The sequence below is a fragment of the Salmo salar genome, chromosome ssa10, assembly GCF_905237065.1.
Source record: "Salmo salar chromosome ssa10, Ssal_v3.1, whole genome shotgun sequence".
Lineage (NCBI taxonomy): Eukaryota > Metazoa > Chordata > Actinopteri > Salmoniformes > Salmonidae > Salmo > Salmo salar.
The window spans coordinates 26,859,511-26,884,267 of NC_059451.1; the positions used below are offsets into that span (position 1 = coordinate 26,859,511).

General features: G+C 42.8%; 1 protein-coding gene across 1 annotated transcript in view; it reads right to left on the reverse strand.

Annotated features, from left to right (window-relative positions):
- LOC106613892 (cytosolic carboxypeptidase 6) overlaps nucleotides 1-24,757 on the reverse strand; it is a 402,565-nt gene that overhangs the window by 234,533 nt on the left and 143,275 nt on the right. Inside the window, exon 4 of the mRNA XM_045687571.1 lies at nucleotides 16,649-16,743. Within this exon, the coding sequence (XP_045543527.1) occupies nucleotides 16,649-16,743 (95 nt within the window). The remainder of the gene's footprint in view (nucleotides 1-16,648; nucleotides 16,744-24,757) is intronic.

Here is a 24,757-nt window from a genome sequence, read left to right on the forward strand (position 1 = left end):
CATCAGGAGCAGAACGGGCTGTTTGACCTTTTTTTTATGAATCACGTTTGTTTGGAAATGAGTCGTTAGGCCTGGCATTATAGCTCAAATTACCAGAGCCGGTCCTTGTCCTGTTTGCCCTTAATTATCCAGCATTCAATTCCCTTATTAATTAGCACAAGCTCTTAGCTATTTTACATCACTCTTAATTTGTAGACAATTAAAGGGCCTAATATTAAAAGCATGCCACACGGTTAATTGTGTGAGTGGCTTAGCAGCGCGGCAAGTGACAGAAATTGGGAATCAAAGTAGTCCCTGCAACCTTTCCTGTCTATCTTCTATCGTTCTTGTAAAATGTCTGAATTCTCTCGTGATTCTGCTATTGTACTCTACAGGAGGAAATAACTTGTCCTGGCTCCCATTAAACACCAACTGTTTACTTCCAGACAGGTTTGTAGTGGGCGAATTTGAAAATAGTTTGTTTTATTCTTGGACAGTAGGGATTGATAATGTTAATGCGGTTGATCTGCATGCTGTGTCATTTCGAAGAGGTTCTCCGAGGTTCCGTGGCCAAGTGTTCTCTCCCTTCCTTTTTCGGTTGGTGATTGAGCTCTATGTGTGTTGGAGACTACCTCTCTGTAGTACACAGTGTGCCTGCCTGGCAAACACAGACTGCTCCTCTGGTGTTCAGTGGGACAAGAGTTTACCTCTCACAGAGACACTCAGCACACCCAAACCGCTCCCAAGGACACCAGTAACAATGAAGAGAGGGCATACACTTAATAACAAAAACAAAACAATAAGAATACCTTAATCAATATTCAAGGTTGTTGAAAACAACTTAAACATTTAGCAAAGAAAAAATAAATATCAAATCAACCTAATGCATCCTCTAGGCTCTTACATCAGAAATGCATTTCCATTAACAATTCATATGGCCCTTCCCAGTGCAATCAAAGACCATTACCAAATGAGTCCTGGGCTTCTCTGCCAAGTACTTCATTCAACTTTGACTTTATTTATATATTTTTACATTGTCAAATTCTCTAAACAAATATGTAAGTAAGCAGCCACTTCTTTAAAAACATTCCAAAGGAAGCATAACGGTGTAACCCTTTCTACAAACTATATTATATTAAGAATGCATGTATTTAAGCCTTTATAAAGGATGTAATAAGAGCCACGTAATATAGTGCTCTGTTTGTGCGTGCCATAATAGATTTGAAGTTAGTCGCGGCCTGACAATTTTGTGATTGGTCCCTCCCCCCCAAAATATACACTATATATACAAAGTATGTGGACACACCTTCAAATTAGTGGATTCGGTTATTTCAGCCACACCCGTTGCTGACAGGTGTATAAAATATAGCACACAGCGATGCAATCTCCATCGACAAAATTGGCAGTAGCATGGCATTGCTGAAGAGCTCAGTGACTTTCAACGTGGCACCGTCATAGGATGTCACCTTTCCAACAAGTCAGTTCGTAAAATTTCTGCCCTGCGACAGCTTCCCCGGTCATCTTTAAGTGCTGTTATTGTGAAGTGGAAACGTCTAGGAGCAACAACGTCTCAGCCGCAAAGTGGTAGGCCCCACAAGCTCACAGAACGGAACCACCAAGTGCTGAAGTGTGTAGCGCGTAAAAATCGTCTGTCCTCGGTTGCAACACTCACTACCGAGTTGCCAAGCGTCGGCTGGATTGGTGGAGCAGTGGAAACGTGTTTTCTGGAGTGATGAATCACGCTTCACTATCTGGCAGTCGACGGACGAATCTGGCTTGGTGGATGCCAGTAGAACGCTACCTGCCCGAATGCATAGTGCCTACTGTAAAGTTTGGTGGAGGAGGAATAATGGTCTGGGGCTGTTTTTCATGGTTCGGGCCCCTTAGTTCCAGTGAAGCGAAATCTTAACGCTACAGCATACAATTACATTCTAGACGATTCCAACTTTGCTTCCAACTTTGTTGCAAGAGTTTGGGGAAGGCACTTTCCTGTTTCAGCATGACAATGCCCCCGTGAACGAAGCGAGGTCCATACAGAAATGGTTTGTCGAGATTGGTGTGGAAGAACTTGACTGGCCTACACAGTGCCCTGACCTCAACCCCATCGAACACCTTTGGAATGAATTGTAACGCCAGAGTAGTGGGTTCCATTCCTGGGACCATCCATACCTAAAATGTATGCACGCATGTAAAGCGTCTGCTAAATGGCATATATTATTACATCCAACAAGAGTCAAAGAAAGGACAGAGGGATACAGTACACTAGCTAGAACCTTCTCTGGTAGGACAAAAAATTATTTTATTGTTTCCGCTATGTTCATCAGGTTCTACTGTAGGTGACGAAAACAGCATAAAACCGGGTGTATCACAGAGCATATCAAATTAATTAGTCAGCTACATTAATTTTGAGAAGAAAAATGTATAAATAGTCGGGTCAATTTTTTGGTCAAATTAACCAGTTATCTACCTTTGTTGATAAGCAGCTAGCTAACTAGCTATAACTAGCTGTTAGCTTGCTAGCTAGTTAGCCTCTACTGGATCGGTGTCCCTATACTGGGACGGTTGATGCTAACGTGCGCTAACGTGACTAGAATGACGTTGTACGTAACATCCAACCTTCCAGGACATAAACATGTCTTATATGTACATAAAGCTTAAATTCTTGTTAATCTAACTGCACTGTCCAATTTACAGTAGCTATTACAGTGAAAAAATACCGTGATATTGTTTGAGGAGAGTGCACAACAACAACAACAAACTTTTATCACAGCACTTGGTTTGATACAATCACCTCGGAAGGTAAATAATGTGCTTACATTCAGTAATCTTGCTCTGATTTGTCATCCTGTGGGTCCCAGAGATAAAATGTAGCCTAACTTTGTTTGATAAAATACATTTTTATATTAAAATGTAGGAACTGGGTTCTAAAGTTTGAACCCCTGCTATTCTCCTACATTAATTTGCAAGTCAGTTAATCTCCCAACAACTCCTGCTCCCCGGGTGCTGAAGACATCAAATCAAATCAAACTTTGTCACATGCGCCAAATACAACAAGTGTAGGCCTTACCGTGAAATGCTTACTTACAAGCCCTTAACCAACAGAGCAGTTCAAGAAGAGTTAAGAAAATATTTATCAAATAAACGGAAGTAAAAAATAATAAAAAGTAACACAATAAAATAACAATGAGGCTATATACAGAGAGTACCGGTATTGAGTCAGTGTGCGGGGGTACAGGTTAGCTGAGGTAATTTGTACATGAAGTGACTATGGTGAAGTGACTATGCATAGATAATAAAAAGCGAGTAGCAGCAGTGTACAAAACAAATGGAGGGGTGAGGGGGTTCAATGTAAATAGTCCGGTGGCCATTTGATTAATTGTTCAGCAGTCTTATGGCTTGGGGGTAGAAGCTGTTAAGGAGCTTTTTGGTCCTATACTTGGCACTCTGGTACCGCTTGCCGTGCGGTAGCAGAGAAAGGACGTCGATCAAGCCAGCCCCCAGCACCTCTCTGATTCAGAAGGGTTGGGTTAAATGTGAAAGACACATTTCAATTGAATGCATTCAGTTGAACTGACCAGGTATCCCCTTTCCCCTTACCCAATTTCAAGTCTATCTAGACTAATATCTGAGTAACTGGGAAATATGAAGTTATGAAAGTTAACTGGCTATCATGCTTTGAGACATTATGCTAGCTATCCCCAGTTAGATAATGTGTTTTCACTTATTGCATCTGCATGCTTGTCTCGTTCTCCCTGGTGCACTCAGTCGTTCATGAGCTGGCTGCTCGTTCTAAATAGTATAACTAATCTGTTCAAAACAGTGGCAGCATGTGCAGCAGTGGTCATCTGGTTTTTGACACGCAAAAGTGAAATAGGTGTATTAATGCTGTTGTTCAAATGCACAGAGCACTTTATTATCTTCTCAAAGAAACTACCGCTAATTCGAAACCTTGGCATCATATTTCTGCCATGCTGCTTTGTTGACAACTCCAACCCCCTCCCTCCCTCCCTCCCTCCCTCCCTCCCTCCCTCCCTCCCTCCCTCCCTCCCTCCCTCCCTCCCTCCCTCCCTCCCTCCCTCCCTCCCTCCCTCCCTCCCCCCTCCAGTCAGCGGCCGCCACTGTTTGAAGTTCATTGAAACTTCCATAACTTTGTTATGTAACTGAAAATACAAAAACAAACTTAAACAAGCTACTTTTCAAGGACAAGGTAGAGTGAAAACATAACTAGCTAATATGGTACACTACCTTATTGTTAGTAAATGAGATACTCCACATACTCTTGTGAGAGACCTGAAGAGCATTTTGTATTTATTTTGTAAAACTATTTTTAAATGTCCAGACATTTAGGACTGTCGACTGTGTCTGGGCTGTGATGAAGACAAAGGTAGTTGCAGTGGGCCAGTAGTGATCGGAGAGCAGGATGTTTGAGACGGATGGGCAGGGGAGAGGAGAGACACAGAGGGGAGACCTGAGACGCTGTCTGTCTGTCTGTCTCCCCCACTGAGGCCAGCCTCCCTTACCCAGGGCTTAAATGGTCCAAAGCGCAGCAGGACTTGCTGTGATTGACAGAGCAATTACCGCTAACATGAGCCCTGATGGAGCTGGAGACATCTCCAAATAGAATTTACTATTTTGTAGCATCAGGTGCTCACAGAAAGGATTTTGTACAAAATAAAAATTGCCCCACCAACTGAAAACGGAGCACTGCTACTTACAGAACACTTTGTGTGTATGGTTTTTTTCTTTCATAAAACCCTTGTCCAAGGCTGGCTACCTCTAACTTTTGTCACTGTTTTTGTTCTACTTTTCCTTTCTCCAACTCTAAATTTGTTTGCTCAGTTAGAGGGCTGTCTATTTTTACTTGAAAGCTGCTGAGTGCTGAAAAAATGAAATGCTAATTACAGCTGACAGAATTCTGGACGTGAATAGAATTATCAATAAATAATATAAGTTTGAGTGCAAAACACAATAAATCCATGTCTAAAAGTTATTGCCATATTGTGGCGGATCTATGCTGCTTTCTCACTTGCTTCAGCTCACATAATGAGAGCTGTTATAGACAGAAGTTATCTCCTTCTCTTCCCCTCAACCTGGGAGCTCCCAGCAGCATCTGTGGGTTGAGCCACTCTGCCATTCAGCATGCTCCCAACTAGAAAAAGCCTGGATGCCATGCGCTGAATTACACACAGATTTTTTTATTTGCTCTGGAGAAAAAAGGATGCTTAGTAATTCTTTGCTCTATCAGTCCAACAAATAAGTGAACACAAGGGGGCCCGTTGGCAGACAGCATTGTCCAGAAGGTCAACACCTTGGAAAGAAAAGCAGAGGAAAATATGGCACACTCTCTGAGCTTACGCAAACACAACACACAAACAACTGAGAATGCCAGTTCTATGGCTGCATCCTCGCATCACAGTTTCACATCCATTTGTAATGCAACGACAATCTGGAGGAGGAGAGCTCCTCCATAGAGAGAGGAGTAGTCAAGAGAATACACAAAGGAAAGATGTGATTATCTGCTGCTATTGCTAGTGGTGGATTTTGCTGGGCTGGTGGTGGGGAGCTTTGCAATGGTAAAAATCAGAGAATCACACTGCAAAGAGATGAGTCATGTCATAGCTTGAGCCCGACCCCTCCCAGGGAAATCCTATATTCCTCTAAGGAAATAGGAGAGATCAGAAGTCAGCCGGTTCAATTGTCTGCAAGCTCTTCCTCATGCAGCTCGGGGGTGGATGAGCAGAATGTTAAAAAGCCCACAGACCTGTTGAGAACAGGCTGACTCCACACACCCACGCATGAGCTGTACACTGGCTTCGATCCACTTAACTACAGAGCAGTGAAGTTCACTTGGGAGATATATCAAGAAGTGGGAGGGCTTCCAATAAAAAGTCCCATTTGGATAACAATGACCCGGGGCCATTCACATTACATTAACTCACCGGCTGACATCTCCTAAACATTACACACTGTCCATCACCCCATCTCTCCCAACTCTGATCAAACTAATACTGATGAAGGGTGTCAGAACGGGCCAGCAGCTCACAAGGTGCTCCAGCTATGTCAGCTCCCTCAACGCTAGCATTTATCACCTGGCATAAACACAGTCAAAATACAGTGCTCTATCTCCTCTTATTACTGCATCTTCAGGTCTACGATGGATCCCTGCACTTGGCAATGGGTTCTTATCTGATTGCTGTCTCTCACAGGGGAACACAACCTCACCCTCAGTAGCACAACCAGGGGCCCCAGGCAGAACTGCTCTTGTGGATAGAAATTAAGGCTTCAACTTCTGGGTTAAAAGTGACTTTTTCACTGATAAATACAGCAAATGTAATCTATTCCCCATTTCTCTCTCTTTCTCTCTCTCGCTCCCTCTCTTGTTGAGGCACAGATCTGGGGAAGGGTACCAAAACATTTCTGCAGCATTGAAGGTCCCCTTCTTCAACGCTGCTGCTACTCTCCTGTTATTATTGATGCATTGTAACTTTAATAACTCTACCTACATGTACATATTACCTCAATTACCTCGACACCGGTGCCCCCGCACATTGACTCTGTATCGGTACCCCCTGGATATAGCCCCGATATTGTTATTTACTGCTGCTCTTTAATTATGTTATTCTTATCTCCTACTTTTTTAGTTATTTTCTTAAAACTGCATTGTTGGTTAAGGGCTTGTAAGTAAGCATTTCACTGTAAGGTCTACACCGGTTGTATTCATGCATGTGACAAATAAAATTAGATATGATTTGAACACAGTGGTCTCCATCATTCTTAAATGTTAGAAGTTTGGAACCACCAAGACTCTTCCTAGAGCCTGTCCGCCCGGCCAAACTGAGCAATCGAGGGAGAAGGGCCTTGGTCAGGGAGGTGACCAAGAACCCAATGGTCACTCTGACAGAGCTCTAGAGTTTCTCTGTGGAGATGGGAGAACCTTCCAGAAGGACAACCATCTCTGCAACACTCCACCAAACAGGCCTTTATGGTAGTGGCTAGACCGAAGCCACTCTTCAGTAAAAGGCACATGACAGACCTCTTGTAGTTTTCCAAAAGGCACCTAAAGACTCTCAGACCATAAGAAACAAGATTCTGTGGTCTGATGAAACCAAGATTGAACTCTTTGACCTGAATTTCAAGCATCACATCAGGAGGAAATCTGGCACCATCCCTACGGTGAAGCATAGTGGTGGCAGCGTCATGCTGTGGGGATGTTTTTCAGCGGCAGGGACTGGGAGACTAATCGAGGGAAAGATGAATGGAGCAAAGTACAGAGAGGTCCTTGATGAAAACCTGCTCCAGAGCGCTCAGGGCCTCAGACTGGGTCAAAGGTTCACCTTCCAAAAGGACAACGACTGTCATAATGGTGGGTGTAGCTGGTCTATGCAGCCAGGCGCAGGAGAGCAGAGAATTGGGAGCAACGTAACTTTACTCAGAATAATGAATGGTGCAAGGTAAAACACTACACTTGCCCAAACACACAAACATCAACTTTTACGCACGGGCAAAAAACAGCACCCGTCGAAATAACCAGTCACCAACATTACCGAACATGACAATAACAATCCCGCACAACACCATGGGGGAAACAGAGGGTTAAATACATGAACAATAATTAGGGGAATGAAAAACAGGTGTGTAGAAAAAAGACAAAACAAATGGAAAACGAAAAGTGGATCGGCGATGGCTAGCTGACCGCCGAGCGCCGCCCGAACAAGGACAGGAACCGACTTCAGCTGAAGTCCTGACAACGACCCTAAGCACACAGCCAAGATAACGCAGGAGTGGCTTCATGACAAGACTCAATGTCCTTGAGTGGCCCAGCCAGATCCTGGACTTGAACCCGATGTAACATCTCTGAAGAGACCTGTAAATAGCTGTGCAGCAATGCCCCCCATCCAACCAGACAGAGCTTGAGAGGATCTGCAGAGAGTAATGAGAGGAACTCCCCAAATATAGGTGTGCCATACCCAAGAAGACTCAAGGTTGTAATCTCTGCCAAAGGTGCTTCAACAAAGTACTGAGTAAAGTGTCTGAATACTTATGGAAATGTGATATCAGTTTTTTTTGTAATAGATTTGAAAAAATAAAATTATTTTTGCTTTGTCATTATGGGGTATTGTGTGTAGATTGATAACGGGAAAAAAACATTTGAATCAATTTTAGAATAAAGTTGGAACGTAACAAAATGTGGAAAAGGTCAAGGGGTCTGAATACTTTCCGAATGCACTGTATTTATTTAATATCTGTCAATGTCAAAAGAAGATTGCTACTTTTGAGTCTGCTTTGTTGTCATGATGAAAAGCAAATGGAAGCTCTTTAAAAAGCATCTTGACCACTTGTGGCCAAAAAAACGTCATGTTTGGTCTCAGTAAGCTCACCGAGTTGTATTCATTCTTTCATACGGGTTTAAAAAGCCCTTGAGCCTCCCTTTCTAAAGTTTTACTGAGACTTGTTTAAACAAGGTATTAGAATACTGAGGTACTCATGCTGTGCCTGTCCCTTAAATATTTGGCCACAAGAGCTTAATTACTTAAAACATGACCAGAGTTAAATGATTAGTGCAGTATTAAACAGCTTAAAACCAATAGGCTTACAGTAACTAGTCTACCTAATGTAGGGCTAACAGCTCCAGCTGGGGACAACGGAAGAAACTTTATTCAACCATGAATCAAGAGGGAGTTTTGTTATTTGAAATATCAACAGTATCACCACCTAATTTGTTGATAACACTGGGTTAGCGACTGCAATCATGCCCCCCTCCGTCCTTGACTTTTCCTAAATATGTCTATTTAACACACATATGTTGTAAGAATTTTGATAACACAAACCAAATGTGATATAAGCAGTTTTAAGAGGACACGTAACTTTTTCTAATCCTCCTTTAGAGTCACAACAGGTAAGACGTTTTGATTTCTATATAGTATCAGAAAGAGCAAATTCTGAGGATTCCAAAACCCTTAACATTGCCAAATAACTATACAAATTGAAGAGATGAGCTCTATTTCAAAATTTAACATTTTCTAAGAGTAACCACTGTTCCAATGTGCTCCACAGTGAGCACGCGGCAATGGATAGCCTACGGTAACATAAACTAATGGAACTCGGCTAGCCAAACCAAACGAATGTGCTCACATACTCCCTTAAAAGACCTTCACTTGAAAAACGAGCAAGAATAGTCAGAATTAATCTAAGAAATCTGTTAGAAATGTTTACGTTTTTACCGACGAGATCTTATGTAATTTTACATCTAACTAAGATGTTTCGTGCAGTATTGTTCAATGAAAAAATGTGCATGAAAACGAGTCGTCTCTTGTTGAATGACAACAAAGACTTTATTGAAGAATCCCTACTGTTGACCAATCACCGACGAAGGGGCGTAGACTTTGGCTCCGGACTTCAGTGTCATGACGTTGGCCTGTGGGTAAGGTTTATGACCCCCCCCCATAAATACCTTTCTCTCTTCCCCTCTCTGAATCTACTGAAGGACGTGAATAGCCTGTGTTAAATATAGAGAGTCTGGGAACATCAAACAAATGGGGAAAAGGAACCATATTTTGTTAATAAAACCAGTTGGAAATATGCTTGATAACGTAATGAGTATGGATTTCATTTCAGTTGTCATCTGAGACATTATGATTGATGACAGGACGACATAAACTGTACCTGGGTAAAGTATCCACCCTCTAGTTATCAGAGTCACATGGAATTGTTATGCAATTGAAATGTTTGATATTGAAAATGTTTGTTAGGAGATGAAATGTAATTTTAGCTTCCAAACGAGAGAATTGGGTTTTCATAAGGAAAGTGCCCTGCTCGATCAGTGGCCCAACCCTGTGAAGAGACAGCGGTTATAAACGATGAAACACCTCCCTCCCCCTCTCCACTATATAATCCTTTGACGAAAAGATAACCACGTAGTTCCAGTACGGGAGGTCTGCAGCCTCTACGTTAGAAGGACACACATGTCAAGTACAGAACTAAGCCAACCTCGGCGTGAGCTCTGGTATGAACTGGTATGAACTTTGAGCTTATTCACTACAGAAGTGCTACTTCCTAGCCGTTGAGTTAGCAGCGGCCGCTGCTAACGTGAGTTAGGAAAGGACGGACGACGGATCCAGTCTAACAACCACACGAAGATACCACCACGTATCCAATGGACCACCATTGACATTCTTCCGAAAACAGGGAGATCTGTTGGCCAACCCGGCCAGCATCTACGACCAATCTACCGAAGCGCAGCTCAGAGTAAATATTTATTGCATTTTCCTTTTCCAAATGGGCGGTAATTTAGAATGCATAAGATAATGTATTTACGATAGCATAGCTGCTGTTTCTGTGTTCCTAAATCTTCCCGCTCTTTCATTCAAGCCCAACCCCCTTTCCTTTGTGTAACTAGCTTTCATACAGGTTCCGTCCACCAGGACGTTTTCTGTATGACATCATTGTATTCTGTGTATTTGTAATTCTGTGTGATTAGTTAGGTATTTAGTAAATAAATAATTAAACCCAATTTTGTATTGCTGATTCAACTTGTTAGCCAGGGTTCGTGAAGATAGCCAAGAATTTACAACTTTCATTATGAGACTGAAAATAAGACAAGGGTTAATATTGACTGCTATCGAGGTAAAATATTACAAAGTATTTTAAGAGTTTATTCGGAAGATAACAGCTCTATAAACGTTCTTCCGTGGTGCCCCGACTTTCTAGTTAATTACATTTACATGATTAGCTTAATCAGGTAATATTAATTACAGAGAAATCATTTTATAAGTTAGCATGTCATATCACTTCTTCCGGCATAGCCAAAGACACGACATCGGCTTGCCTCCAAAAAAAACCTCACCGAAGTTCAAAACTAATAAAAACATCACAAAATGTTGTTATAATATATGAACAAACTCTACCGAACAGTTTGAGCTGGGAAAAGTGCGGATGCCTTTAGACTGTCAAAATGACTGCTCATCGGATGGGGCCACAGTGTCTCCTGACCCCTCTTGTCTCAGCCTCCAGTATTTATGCTGCAGTAGTTTATGTGTCGGGGGGCTAGGGTCAGTCTGTTATATGTGGAGTATTTCTCCTGTCTTATCCGGTGTCCTGTGTGAATTTAAGTATGCTCTCTCTAATTCTCTCTTTCTTTCTTTTTCTCTCTCTCGGAGGACCTGAGCCCTAGGACCATGCCTCAAGACTACCTGGCATGATGACTCCTTGCTGTCCCCAGTCCACCTGGCCGTGCTGCTGCTCCAGTTTCAACTGTTCTGCCTATGGAACCCTGACCTGTTCACCGGATGTATACCTGTCCCAGACCTGCTGTTTTCAACTCTCTTGAGACAGCAGGAGCGGTAGAGATACTCTCAATGATCGGCTATGAAAAGCCAACTGACATTTACTCTCGAGGTGCTGACTTGTTGCACCCTCGACAACGACTGTGATTATTATTATTTGACCATGCTGGTCATTTATGAACATTTGAACATCTTGGCCCATGTTCTGTTATAATCTCCACCCGGCACAGCCAGAAGAGGACTGGCCACCCCTCATAGCCTGGTTCCTCTCTAGGTTTCTTCCTAGGTTTTGGCCTTTCTAGGGAGTTTTTCTTAGCCACCTCGCTTCTACACCTGCATTGCTTGCTGTTTGGGGTTTTAGGCTGGGTTTCTGTACAGCACTTTGAGATATCAGCTGATGTAAGAAGGGCTATATAAATACATTTGATTTGATTTGATTTGATTGGCTCAAAGGGGGGTCGCTGTAGGCCCGGCTTTTCTAGTCAGGAATCTACAGTGTAACAATTTTACTTGCATATGCGGCAAAATATTTTGCTGTGCAACCTGGAATTTTTATTTAGGAGCATCAGTGTGCCTAGAAAAATGAAGGATTCTAGCTTTAATAACAAAAATATTTTTAATTGTGCCCCTAAATATATTTGTGTGCGCCTACATTTTTCAATTTAGGTGCAAACGTGCTCCTTGTAAAAAAGGTCAGCGTAGAGCTCTGCTAGTGTTAATAAAGGACGCCTTTTTGCTTTCACACGTACACAGAGATTACAGTGCCTTGCAAAAGTATTCATACCCCTTGGATTTCCTCACATTTAATTGTGTTACAAAGTGGGATTAAAATGGATTTAATTGTACTTTTTTGTCAACAATCTACACATAAATACTCTGTAATGTCAACGTGGAACAATATATATATATTTTTTTAAGATTAATAGAAATGAATTATCTAAAATATAGTCTTTGCATAAGTATTCAGCTCCTTGAGTCAATACAACTTAGAAACACCTTTGGCAGCGATTACAGCTGTCAGTCTCTAAGAGCTTTAGACACCTGTATTGCGCAATATTAGCCCATCATTTTTTTTCATAATTCTTCAACCTCTGTCAAGATGTTGGGGATCATGGACAGACAGCAATTTTCAAGTCTTGCCATAGAATTTCAAGCAGATTTAAGTCAAAACTGTAACTTGGCCACTCAGGAACATTCACTGTCTAATTGGTAAGCAACTCCAGTGTAGAATTGGCCTTGTGTTGTAGGTTATTGTCCTGTTGAAAGGTTAATTCCTCTCCCAGTGTCTGGTGTAAAGCAGACTGAAGCAGGTTTTCTTCTAGGATTTTCCCTGTGGTTAGCTCCATTACGTTTCTTTTTATCCTGAAAAACTCCCCAGTATTTGCCGATGTCAAGCATACCCATACCATGATGCAGCCACCACCATGCTTGAAAATAAGGAGGCAGTGACTCAATGGTGTGCTGGATTTGCCCCAAGCATTTGCCAAAAACACCAAAAAGTGTATTCTGTTGCCATGTTTTTTTTTTGCAGTATTACTTTAGTGCCTTGCTGCATACAAGATGCATGTTTTGGAATATTCTGTATACTTGTATTCTTCTTTTCACTCTGTCATTCAAGTCATTATTGTGGAGTCACTACAATATTGTTGCTCCATCCTCAGTTTTCTCTCATCACAGCCATTGAACTCTGTTTTAAAATCCTCTACGGCCTCATGATAACATCCCTGGGCAGTTTCATTCCTGTCCTGCAGCTCAGTTCAGGACAACTGGATCTTTAATGTGTCTGGGTGGTTTAATACATAAACCTACAGCATAATTATTAACTTGAACATGCTTAAAGAGACGTTCAATGTCTGATGTGTTTTTGTTACCCATCTACCAATCACTGCCCTTCTTTGTGAGGATTTCAAAAAGCTCCCTGGTTTTTGTAGTTGAATCTTTGCTTGAAATGCAATACTTGACTGAGGGACCTTACATATGTTGTATGTATGGGGGACAGAGGAAGGGTTAGTCATTCAAAAATCATGTCAACCCCTATTATTTCACACAGAGTGAGTCCATGTAACTTCTTGTGTGATTTGTTAAGCCAACTTTTTACTCCTGAACTAATGTAGTCTTGCCTAAACAAAGGGGCTGAATACTTATGCAACAACTATATTTTAGCTATGTAATTTTTTATTTTTATATTCCACTTTGACAGAGTATTTTGAGTAGATTGTTGACAAAAAAATTGCAATTAAATCCGTTTGAATCCCACTTTATAACACAATGAAATGTGAAGAAATCCAAGGGGAATTTTGCAAGGCACTGTAAGTGTTTAAGAAGGGCCCTCTTGCCGTTTGTCACACCTCTGTAATCTCATAGAAAACAGAGAAGCAGTGCTCTACCCTTGCTATTCAGTCAGAGATCCTCCAGAAACAACACAGATTCAGTAGAACATTGAACACTGTCTTATCCTCTTCCCAGGATTGGCCTCCTACTATGCTGGGGTTGATGCAGTGAGGGGGACTGGGGTTGTGGCACTGGAGGGGACTGGGGTTGTGGCACTGGGGTTGTGGCAGTGGGGGGGACTAGGGTTGTAGCAATGGGGGGACTAGGGTTGTAGCAGTGGGTGGACTAGGGTTGTAGCAGTGGGGGTGACTGGGGTTGTGGCAGTGGGGGGACTGGGGTTGTAGCAGTGGGGGGACTAGGGTTGTAGCAGTGGGGGGGACTAGGGTTGTAGCAGTGGGGGTGACTGGGGTTGTGGCAGTGGAGGGACTGGGGTTGTAGCAGTGGGGGGACTAGGGTTGTAGCAGTGGGGGGGACTAGGGTTGTGCGTGTGGGGGACTAGGGTTGTGGCAGTTGGGGGGACTAGGGTTGTAGCAGTGGGGGGACTAGGGTTGTGCGTGTGGGGGACTAGGGTTGTGGCAGTGGGGGGGACTAGGGTTGTAGCAGTGGGGGGGACTAGGGTTGTGGCAGTGGGGGGACTAGGGTTGTAGCAGTGGGGGGACTAGGGTTGTGGCAGTGGGGGGGACTAGGGTTGTGGCAGTGGGGGGACTAGGGTTGTAGCAGTGGGGGGGACTAGGGTTGTGGCAGTGGGGGGGACTAGGGTTGTGGCAGTGGGGGGGACTAGGGTTGTAGCAGTGGGGGGACTGGGGTTGTAGCAGTGGGGGGGACTGGGGTTGTAGCAGTGGGGGGGACTAGGGTTGTAGCAGTGGGGGGGACTAGGGTTGTAGCAGTGGGGGACTAGGCTTGTAGCAGTGGGGGGACTAGGGTTGTAGCAGTGGGGGGGACTAGGGTTGTAGCAGTGGGGGGGACTAGGATTGTAGCAGTGGGGGGGACTGGGGTTGTAGCAGTGGGGGAACTAGGATTGTAGCAGTGGGGGGACTAGGGTTGTAGCAGTGGGGGGGACTGGGGTTGTAGCAGTGGGGGGGACTAGGATTGTAGCAGTTGGGGGGACTAGGGTTGTAGCAGTGGGGGGGACTAGGGTTGTGGCAGTGGGGGGGACTAGGGTTGTGGCAGTGGGGGGGACTAGGGTTGTAGCAGTGGGGGGGACTAGGGTTGTGGCAGTGGGGGGGACTAGGGTTGTGGCAGTGGGGGGGAGACTGGGGTTGTGGAAATGGGGGGGACCACTGTTTGATTAGGCCTCCCCACGCAGCCCTTTGATGAGGCGGACTTTGGCATTTGTAGGCAGAACTGTTCTCAGTTGGATATTCCCCTTTCATAAATGGCACAAGGTCATTGCAATTCCGCATATAGCCACATCAATAGCCAAAAACTCCATCTATTCCCCATTGTATCCTTTAACACATCTTGTAGAAAATATTGATAGGTATCCACTTTTTCTCTCACAACAGGAATAGAACAATGTAGAATAGAGTAATAGCATTTGTTACGCCACAAGTTATACTTTTTTTATTTATTTTTTAACATTTTCCCATAAAGTTTCCCACCAGATCAAGATAAAACAAATTTGCACACAAAGCCATTGAACAGAACACATTGAGAGAAAGTGGAGCTCAAAGAGTCAGAACAGCCCTATGGTAACATGGCATGTAAAAAGTGTGAATCTGGCTGTGAGATGCAAAGTAGTTTATTGTTGCTCTCTGGCATCTCATTCTCGTTGTCTCTCCCCATTAGCCTGTGACCAGGGGTTGGCAGACGTCGACAGTTTCCTGTGGCAGATGCCTGTTGTTTCAATGGCTGCCCTTGATCGCCTTATGACAGATGTCAAGGCTCCTGTTGAACGGGCACGCCCCGTGCCTCGGTGTGTCTGGCAGACAGCGGCCAGCCCCACGACACCCTCCCGCCCCACCTCTGCATCCATCAGTCTCCGACTATTACCTCCGACAGCCATCACATAAGCACCCAACGGTTCACATGCAAATGGGCCCAGACACATCAGTTTTGGAATTCTAATGCATCAGTCTTAAGCCTTCCACATGCTTTGGTTCGGCTGGTGCCTAGCCGTGAACCGAACGAGTGCGCTCGCATACTCCCTTAAAAGACCTTTGCTTGAAAAATGAGAAAAAAGTGGCAATAGTAATGTTTGTCCTCAAAATAGTCAAAATGAATCTAAGATAACTAAAGAAATCTGTCATAAATGTTGACGTTTTAGCCGAGGAGATTTTAGTCTCACAATTTTACATCTAACCAAGATGTTTGGTTCAGTATTTCTTAAATATAATTTTTCTTCATAAAATGATTTGTCTCTCGTTGAATGACAACAAACATTTTAGTTGAGCTAGCTGTAAAGGGGCCTTATGTTTGACACAGAACAGTGTGACACAGAGGACAAGTTTTCAGTTACAGGAGAACATTAAGCCTATGTAGGTCCAAGTCTACGACAAAGCGTTATGTACTGTATGTAACTGCTCTTGCCTCATGTCTAATTCTCTAATCAACATCCCTGTCACTGTCCCTCTAACTACCAGGACATCGCTGCCATGGCAACGGAACATCTTTAGCAACATATCTAATCTCACAACTTCAAACACTATTTTTAATGTCTGGAAAATTAGAGGTACAGGTTGAACAGGTTGTAGCAGAACAATTTTAGCACAACTAAATAATAAACAAGCAAGTAGTACTTTGGAAAAAGTTACAATCTAGAAATCTGCCCTCAACCACTACCTACTGCGTTGGTAAAGACGTGTTTGAGTGAGATCAAACAGCCCCTTTATGCACCTGTTAGATGACTCTGATTCTGACAGTTTGGACAAGCTTTGCTGGATCGATCTGTTATGGCCTGAGGATGACTACATGGAGGTTTTCCTATCATAATAAACATGAAGGTTTCAGGTTTAAAGTAAAACCTCAGTTAATGTGTGGGTTTAAGCTTTCATCATAAAGGTCCTTGTTCCAAAATGTGCAGTTTAAAATGTTTATTTTGAAAACCGTGAACGTACCATTTAGGCCGGCTGGTGGACTTCACCACTGGAGACATGCCATCTCTATACAGGCTCTTGGTCTTGCTAAAGTTGACAATGTTGAAAATCACCCTCTGAAAGACAAACGTGAACATTCCATTAGATTGGAAGAATTCAAGAGCAAGAAAAGGGGGATGATATGAAAAGGTAGAAATATCAGAAGGTGAGCACTGAGAGGGAAATAGAGGAACGTTCATGATGCCAACACACCACTCATCAATCGTATATAATGACTGATTACGATGTCAGAGTGGAGATAAGAAAGTGAGCTTCAATACATGACAGTACAACACACTATAAAGTACAGATGAAAAGACTGGACATGTCTGTCAACAGATAGCGTGGTGAAATGGTGGCCTAGCAGATGATCATGCTGAAACAGACAAGCTACCATGGGGCCAGCTTGGCTTTAAAACCCTCATTCATGGCTGAGTGAGGGATATTTCCTACTCTCCCAGGAAATGCACTGGGACCCCCCTCCTCCGCCAGGATCCCTGATTAGAATCAGGGGAAGAAATATGGAGGGGGAGAGAATAATAAATATATAAATAATGATAATAATATCACCATGCAGTAAATGAATCCTATTGATGGACCATATCAAATTACCAACTAAGTCCAGGTGGTGGAAGTGAACTGTGTGCTACTGAAATCCTATTACAACACCCCCTCCTCTTCCCCCTCCCTCCTTGCCATCACAGGAGCAGGGATTGTGGCAGGCTGATTCAGACTTAGGTAAAATGACATTTAACTGATGTTCTGACTGGCAGCAGGCTCCTGTACCGTGGAGATAAGACCATCGCTGCTGGCATTTCAATTACACTTTACTGCCCTGCACATCTGTTGCCAGCCTACTTTCAGCTTTTCCTCAGGCAAATACATCCTCATTCTCTGGCTTACATTGGTCATCTTTCTTCTTTTTCTCCAATTCAGATTGTCTTATTCAGTGGCTGTGTCTCATGCCTGTAATCTATTTGTTAAGCGTCTGAACTCCGAGGGGGAGCTCTGTACTCCACCAAAGCAGGCAGGCTGCAACAGTCTCTGTGCTTCTGTTAAGACAAGGTGATTAAAGAGGTTCCTTCCCTCTTCTTCAAGCTCAACACTGGATCACATGAAGACTCACACAAGGAAGAGAAGACAGTGTGTTCTTTGAAGTCATATTTCACTGAGACCCGTAAACATAGAGACCTGTTATTGATTTCATTGCATGATGCACAATGGTATTGTATCTAGGCAGATTCACTGTTTTATATTCCAAACTCATTGCAACAGCATGCATGCCTGAAAGTTAATCCTGCAGCCAGCATACCTTCTGAGGGAATTTATTTACAACATGTAGATGGAGAAACTGAGCGACTGTTCAAAAAACATAGTAGACCAAACCACAGCATATAGGCCTACAGTACAGTGCTGATGCTGCTGTAAGGTTTGGCTCTCAGATTGATCACATCATTGGGGGGTTGAATTTCTTAAGCCTTTAAACCTTCACCCTTCACTGGTATTAACTGGGAACAGAAGTGACATGAGTGTGACAGATCTACACTAGAGGGTCATCATTCATCATCCACTTCCCTGACACCGAGCCTCTAACATGTACCCTACACCGCATCATAGCTCATATGTGTCCCTGTCCTTTATAATGGAAAATCATCACTAGCCCTGATTGCCTCTCTGTGCTTATGCACACATTAATCTTTCCACATCCAAAAACTGCTGGTACTGCTGATGCTGCGGCTCACATCTGGATGTGTTAGCTGTGCTAGCTGTATTAGCTGTGCTAGGTGTGCTAGCTGTATTAGCTGTGTTAGCTGTATTAGCTGTGCTAGCTGTATTAGCTGTGCTAGGTGTGCTAGCTGTATTAGCTGTGCTAGCTGTGTTAGCTGTGTTAGCTACCATGAGGAGTGGCTCTCCAGCGATCCTTGCCAGTCTGCAGAGTCCTACAGCATCATCATCGAGGCCAATGGGAGATTGAGATGAGGATGAGAGAGGAGTCAAATTGGAGAGTCTTTTACTTTGGGGTCATTAAGTGGTTTGTGTGGCCCACGCCGCCTGGAACCCACTCATCACACACAGGAAGACTGACTGGCGGTTGGGTGCTGTAGGCCCACCACTCTCGTTATAAACTCTGCCTACACCCAGGACCAATTTGGGTGCCCGTCTCCCTAGGTACGGTGAGCACTGTCCTGGAAATGTAATTACACATTGAACAGTTTGAACAGATTAACATCCAGGCTGTCTGAGCTGTCATCTCCATGAAGCATGTCAAACCCCCCTATGTCCCTGTCACTGCCAGAGCGGAGCCCAAACAGGTGTCTCTCTGTCACCCTGCAGCACACACCATGATACAAGCACCGTGTAACCACTACGTAACCATTCGTTGAAGATTTCTGCCTTTGGCGAAACCTTTGGCGAAATAATGTAAAATTTATAAAAAACAAGAAATTCTACATTGAGTACTATCTCATACATTTCTGAATGTTTTGATCTAGCTCCAATGTGTTGACTGTAAGCAGCAGAGAAGGAAGCAGTGTTGGGGAGTTTTGAACTACATATAGTTCAACTACATATTGTCGTAGCTTGGTGGTAGTTGAACTAAATTCAAATCTTGGTAGTGTTTTCAGTAGTTAATAACTTTTTTGCCATGTAGCGGTGTAGCTAACTACTGGAACTACACTTCTTTTGTTAAATGAAAAGAAAATACGGGTGAAGTATTTCTTTCCGTAATCAGACCTGCCTAATTGTCACTTTTTGTGTTTAATAGGCTTAATTACATATTCTGTTAACATCTGACCCCAGAGTGATCTATTATTGCAATGTGTAGTCTATGACATTTCAGATTTAGTTTTGACAATTTATCACAAAGTAGTTTGAATGTAGTAAACTATATTTTCTTAAAAGGTAGCTTTAGTGTAGCTCAACCTCTTCCAGTGTGAAGTAATTGGTAGCTTGGTCAACTATTTTTCAGAGTAGCTTCCCCAACCATTTCCCCCAAAACAATTTTACATTTGACATTTTAGTCACTTAGCATACACTCTTATCCAGAACAACTTACAGGAGCAATTAGGGTTTAGTGCCTTGCTCAAGGACACATCAACAGATTTTTCACCTAGTCAGCTTGTTAACCGCTAGGCTACCTGCCGCCCCTGACAGGCATCAGGGTAGTGAATGTGAAGTGTGGCCCTCACCTAACCACTGACCTCTACAGAATCACAGCACTCAGAGCTCCCAGGCCGGGCACTGATAACCCAGTCCAGGCTCCACACTAAAATAGCTCTATGTTAAACAGAATTTGGGTGCAAAATGCTGTCTTTTGATACATATCAATCCACAGTGAGGCCAGCTCCTGAACTGAAACCAGCACTGAAATATTAAAGAGATTATTCTTAATAGGGTGGTAGTCTATACGGACAATGCAATCCCTCTACCAGTGGAACAAAAATACACAACATGTGATCTAGCTAGCTAGAAGTGCAAGTTGAGAGATCCAGGGAAGTGCAGCAAGGCATGATGAATCATGATTCAGACTTCAGAGTTGAATGGTAGACACTTTTGTTTACATTGAGAATCAAGGGTCATGGGTACTAAGTAGAGTTAAGTGGTGTAGGGAGTGAACAGGAAGTGACTCGTTGCCCTCTGTGGAACACATACAGGACTGTAGAACCAGTGGATCTGTGTCTGTCTGGCTCAGAGTACACAGCAGAGAGCCCCTCAGTCATCACTAGAAACACTCTTTTTACGCCATTTCGCGTGGATTTAAAAGTGCAAGGACTGTCCGATGCGCGTCCATGTTCAACGAGAACCCTCCGCTTGGGACCTCCTTCTTAACCTCTTCACCAACATCACTATGGTGGGTTTATACGTTATTGTTTACCATTGCATTTTCATATTAGTACATAATTGCTTTATTTGAACTAACGATAGCTAGCTACCAAGTGGCTGGACTAGTTTTCCCAAAAGTGAACGATGTGTAATGTCGAGTTTAGTTTACTAGCCAACCAACAATGTCAATGCTGCTATCAAGCCAATCTACTACATTTACCTGAATTAAAAATGACTAGATTTGATCTAATTTCACTGTGATTGGTTAGTCAACATGCAATAATACCTGTATACTCTCAATCAATGAGATGAATTATTTGCATTTAGATGAACAAGATCAGAACTACTGAGCCTAGCCTACCCTTTACCCCTCCATTTTCAGTGACTGATGTGAACTACAAAACAAAGCTAACCAATACTTCAGGTCAGTATGATCAATGATCATGCATAAATACATTGATATGCATGATACATGTGTGAGTTGTACAGTAGTAGAAATAGCTGCATTAGCTCTATGTGTGCGAGCATCTCTCTATCTCTCCCAATGTGATAATCTTTTTTTTTCTTAACAATAATGAATTTGGTATCAGCGTTGCTGGCTTAATTAAAACCAGTTAATCTGATGGATTTTGTATGTCCTTGGTCTTATTTATTTGTTTGAGGGCCAATACATGAGGCCAACTTTACCATATTATGCTGGAGGTATACTTACACACCCAGTCTCATTACTTTGTGTGAATGATATCTCTCTACTTAAAACCATGCGAAATTCGAATACAAAATAATTTGTTTAGCTTCTTTCAATTCTGTGGCTGCATGAAACAGCAAACATAAAGTGAATTCAGCGATTACAATTGTTTACTTAATCTTTCTGGCTCCCTGATGAAACAGAATAACATCCATTACTGTGGTTAGGCTTAGCCAACCAGTACTCTATGGCTTAGTGGTGTGTTGAGTAGATTCTACGATCCGGACTTGAGCAAGTGCTTGGCTCGTTCTCGACCAATGTGTGCACCAATGACTGTATATGGTGTGCACCCGTATGCGCACTGAAATCTACAACACCACCCACCAGGCGAAATGGCGTGAAAAGAGTGTGTCTCCAGTCATCACAGACACCCAGGCTTATTGTTCGTGGCAGCCTACCTGTTCCTCTCCAGCAGGCTTTGATCAGTCGATCGCTGGAAAAGCATCACCACCAGGCCAATATCAGATTCACAATGAAGTGAGTGACAGCCCTGATGCCACGGCAGACAGGAATACAGAGGGGAAACGCAGGGGCGCCAGCCACAATTCTTCCCTATAAAACATAGGGCTAGACCTCAGCCTAAAGATACGGCAAGGGTTATATTTCACACTTTTAGTGCTATGGGGTATGCCTTTGAGGATTCACACAGTCAGAACACTGCAATCCCAAGGCTTTACTCTATTGGCCCCAGAGGTGAAGGTCCTGTCTAATGCAACACAATCATGACCTGTGGTTAACCTCCCTTCATCACACCGGTTGTAAAAAAAAAACTGCATGGCCATGAGTTCAAGATGCAGAGGGACAGGGTTGTCTCCTGTGGGGGATTAGCAGGAGCAGGAGAGCTCTTTGCTCTGGAAGACCTGACAGGACGCTCACAAGCTGCCAATGTCAGCTCAGGGTGGCGGCCTGTGGAGGGGATGCTGACCTCAGGTTAAAAATATTACACTGTCAGTGGCATCTCCTGTTGTCTTCCTGTCGCCACCTGAGCTTCACATGGACAAAACAAAAATAGGATGTTGTTTTTGGGGGTTTTGTATTGTTTTGAAATGTCCTCTGTAAAATAAAGTAATGTGAAGTCTCAGATACCTAACTATTGATCTGAAGACCTGCTGGGTAGCCTTTAAATGTCAGCTTTTAACTTCCTTCTCAAAAAAATATGTATTCAAAAGTCTTGTTTCAGAGCTATCAGATTACAGGAAACGGTGACAGTCATTTAAAGCAGCCTTCAGACCTTTTGTTTGGATAGGCATTCACAGCCTTTTGTATTGGTATCTATTATTTAACCATAGAACCAGGAAGTTCACGCTTTGGGTCTTTACGTGAAAGGCAATCTATAAATCCATTGTATGGCCATGTACGATTCAAACAAGTTTAATTAGGCCTTTCCTTTGAGTGTCTGACAGTCAAGCTCAATATCCTCCAGACAATGTAGAAGGTCAGACATAGAGAGACAATAATACCCTCTGAGTTCAAAAAGCATTCCATTAACCTATTGAGGACATTTCTACAGCTGAGGCAATAATAATATAAAACTGCTAAAATACTGTGTATAACAGACTCGGCACTACTGCGCTATGGGCGCATTTTCAAGCATATATATACAGCATATAACTAAGTTACCATATGTAGCCTATAGATGCTTATATACAGTGTGAATAAGTATGCATACTTTGAATGCGTTAAATGTATTGATTGTGTGTGTGTTTTCCATGGTCAGCTTGCCACACTGCTTCAGATATGAAAAGGCTCCACTGCCTCCAATGTAATCGGCAGAGTGTTTCGATAGCTCTCAGGCAATAAAACACAGTGAGCTTTGACGCATGCTGTGAGCATGCAGCTATCTTTATTAGCCTGGTCTTCATTTTTCGCCTGCTGAATTTTCAGATGGATAAACCCTCAACCAGATAAATATGAGGAATATTGATATCTGTGCGCCACAAAGTATCTCTGTGCTCACACAGCCCTCCCCTATCAAGCATGTGTCTTCTCCAACATCCACACAAGTAAAGAGCAGAGCGATGCATACTGACAGCCCATGCTTTTAATATATTCACCTTGGCAAGAGAAATGCCCATGCTCTAAATATTAAGTACAATCTCTGGTCTCTTGAGGAGACCTGGCTATTTCTCTCCTACTGAAGCATTTCCCCTCTATGATTCCCTCCTGTATGATTTAGAAGAGCTGCCAGTCCTACAGGTCCACTCACCTCATACGGCCAGGCTAGAACTAATGACAGCCTCTACAGACAACAGTCTCCTGCTGCAGGAGGAGGACCAAGAAGATGGTCATATCAAATGAATAAACCTAATTCAGAGCCAACTGATGTTCCTCCTGCTTTAAACATGGCAGAGTTCATTTGCTCAGTCTAGCAGCTCTCTCTATCTCTTGCATCTCTTGCAGCATTTTTGCTCAGGGTCCCCCGTCAAGCCCACTCCAGAGCGCTGGAATTGTCAGAAGTGATGGATGACTATCAACCTTCTGCTGTCTTCCGGACCGCTCCTGGGAGATTTACAGGCCCGCTGACTACCAGGCATGAAAACCAATCTGTTTTTCTCATTCCTCCCTCTCTCCCTCATACCACCTCACTCTCTCTATTTCAACTGCCTCTGTTCCTAAAAGCTTTTCTAATGGAGAAAGTGTGAAAAACAACACAAATATTCACGCAAACAGAAAAACCAATTTGTCTCTTGAAGGGCATTCTTACCATGTCACTCCACCATAACATCTTTATACTGACTTCTTTATACTGACTGGCTGGTCTCTGACAACCTATGTGGTGTCTCTACATCCAACATCTCCACAGGCCAAGTCACAGAGACTACCCATCTATATGTATGGGTTGTAATTATAGCATCTGAAAGGTGTGAGGCTAATTGTGCTCTCAAAATAGTAATTACTTTATTATCATGACTATTCTGGTGGACATAATGATCGTTAGAAGGCATTATGTTAATGCAATTAAATGGTTTCATTCTCCCACTAATTGGGGGTATTTTCCAGGGTCAAGTCCTTAAATAAGCAAAGTTGCATCTAAACCCTCCTTTGGGCTAAAAACTGAATAGAGAACAAGAGTGGACTAAACTGTGTAACTCATATAAAATTCCAAGAATGTATTAACATGATTGGACATAGACTATAATGTCAGAACAATAAGAAGACCACTTACGTAAGTCTTATAAATAATTTTCGCTCATGCAAAAACCCTCTTCATCAGTCCTACCATGTCAATAAAACTACAGATTGTAAATTTAGGCCTAATGGAAATTTACTGGGCTAAGACATAGGTTGCAACTCAATAAATTTGATGTTGCAATTATGTTTTATATGACCACATTTGATCTATGACTTTTCAGTTAAAAAAAATTAGGAGACATGCTGAATGGTGGAATAAATTTCTATTTAAGTATAGGGAGCTGACACATCTCTTCAGAAAAGAGGGTAATATACATAAATTAACATGTAAATGTTATTTTGATTGCAGTCTAATAACATGCGTTCTGACTAGCCTTACCAATAATTTG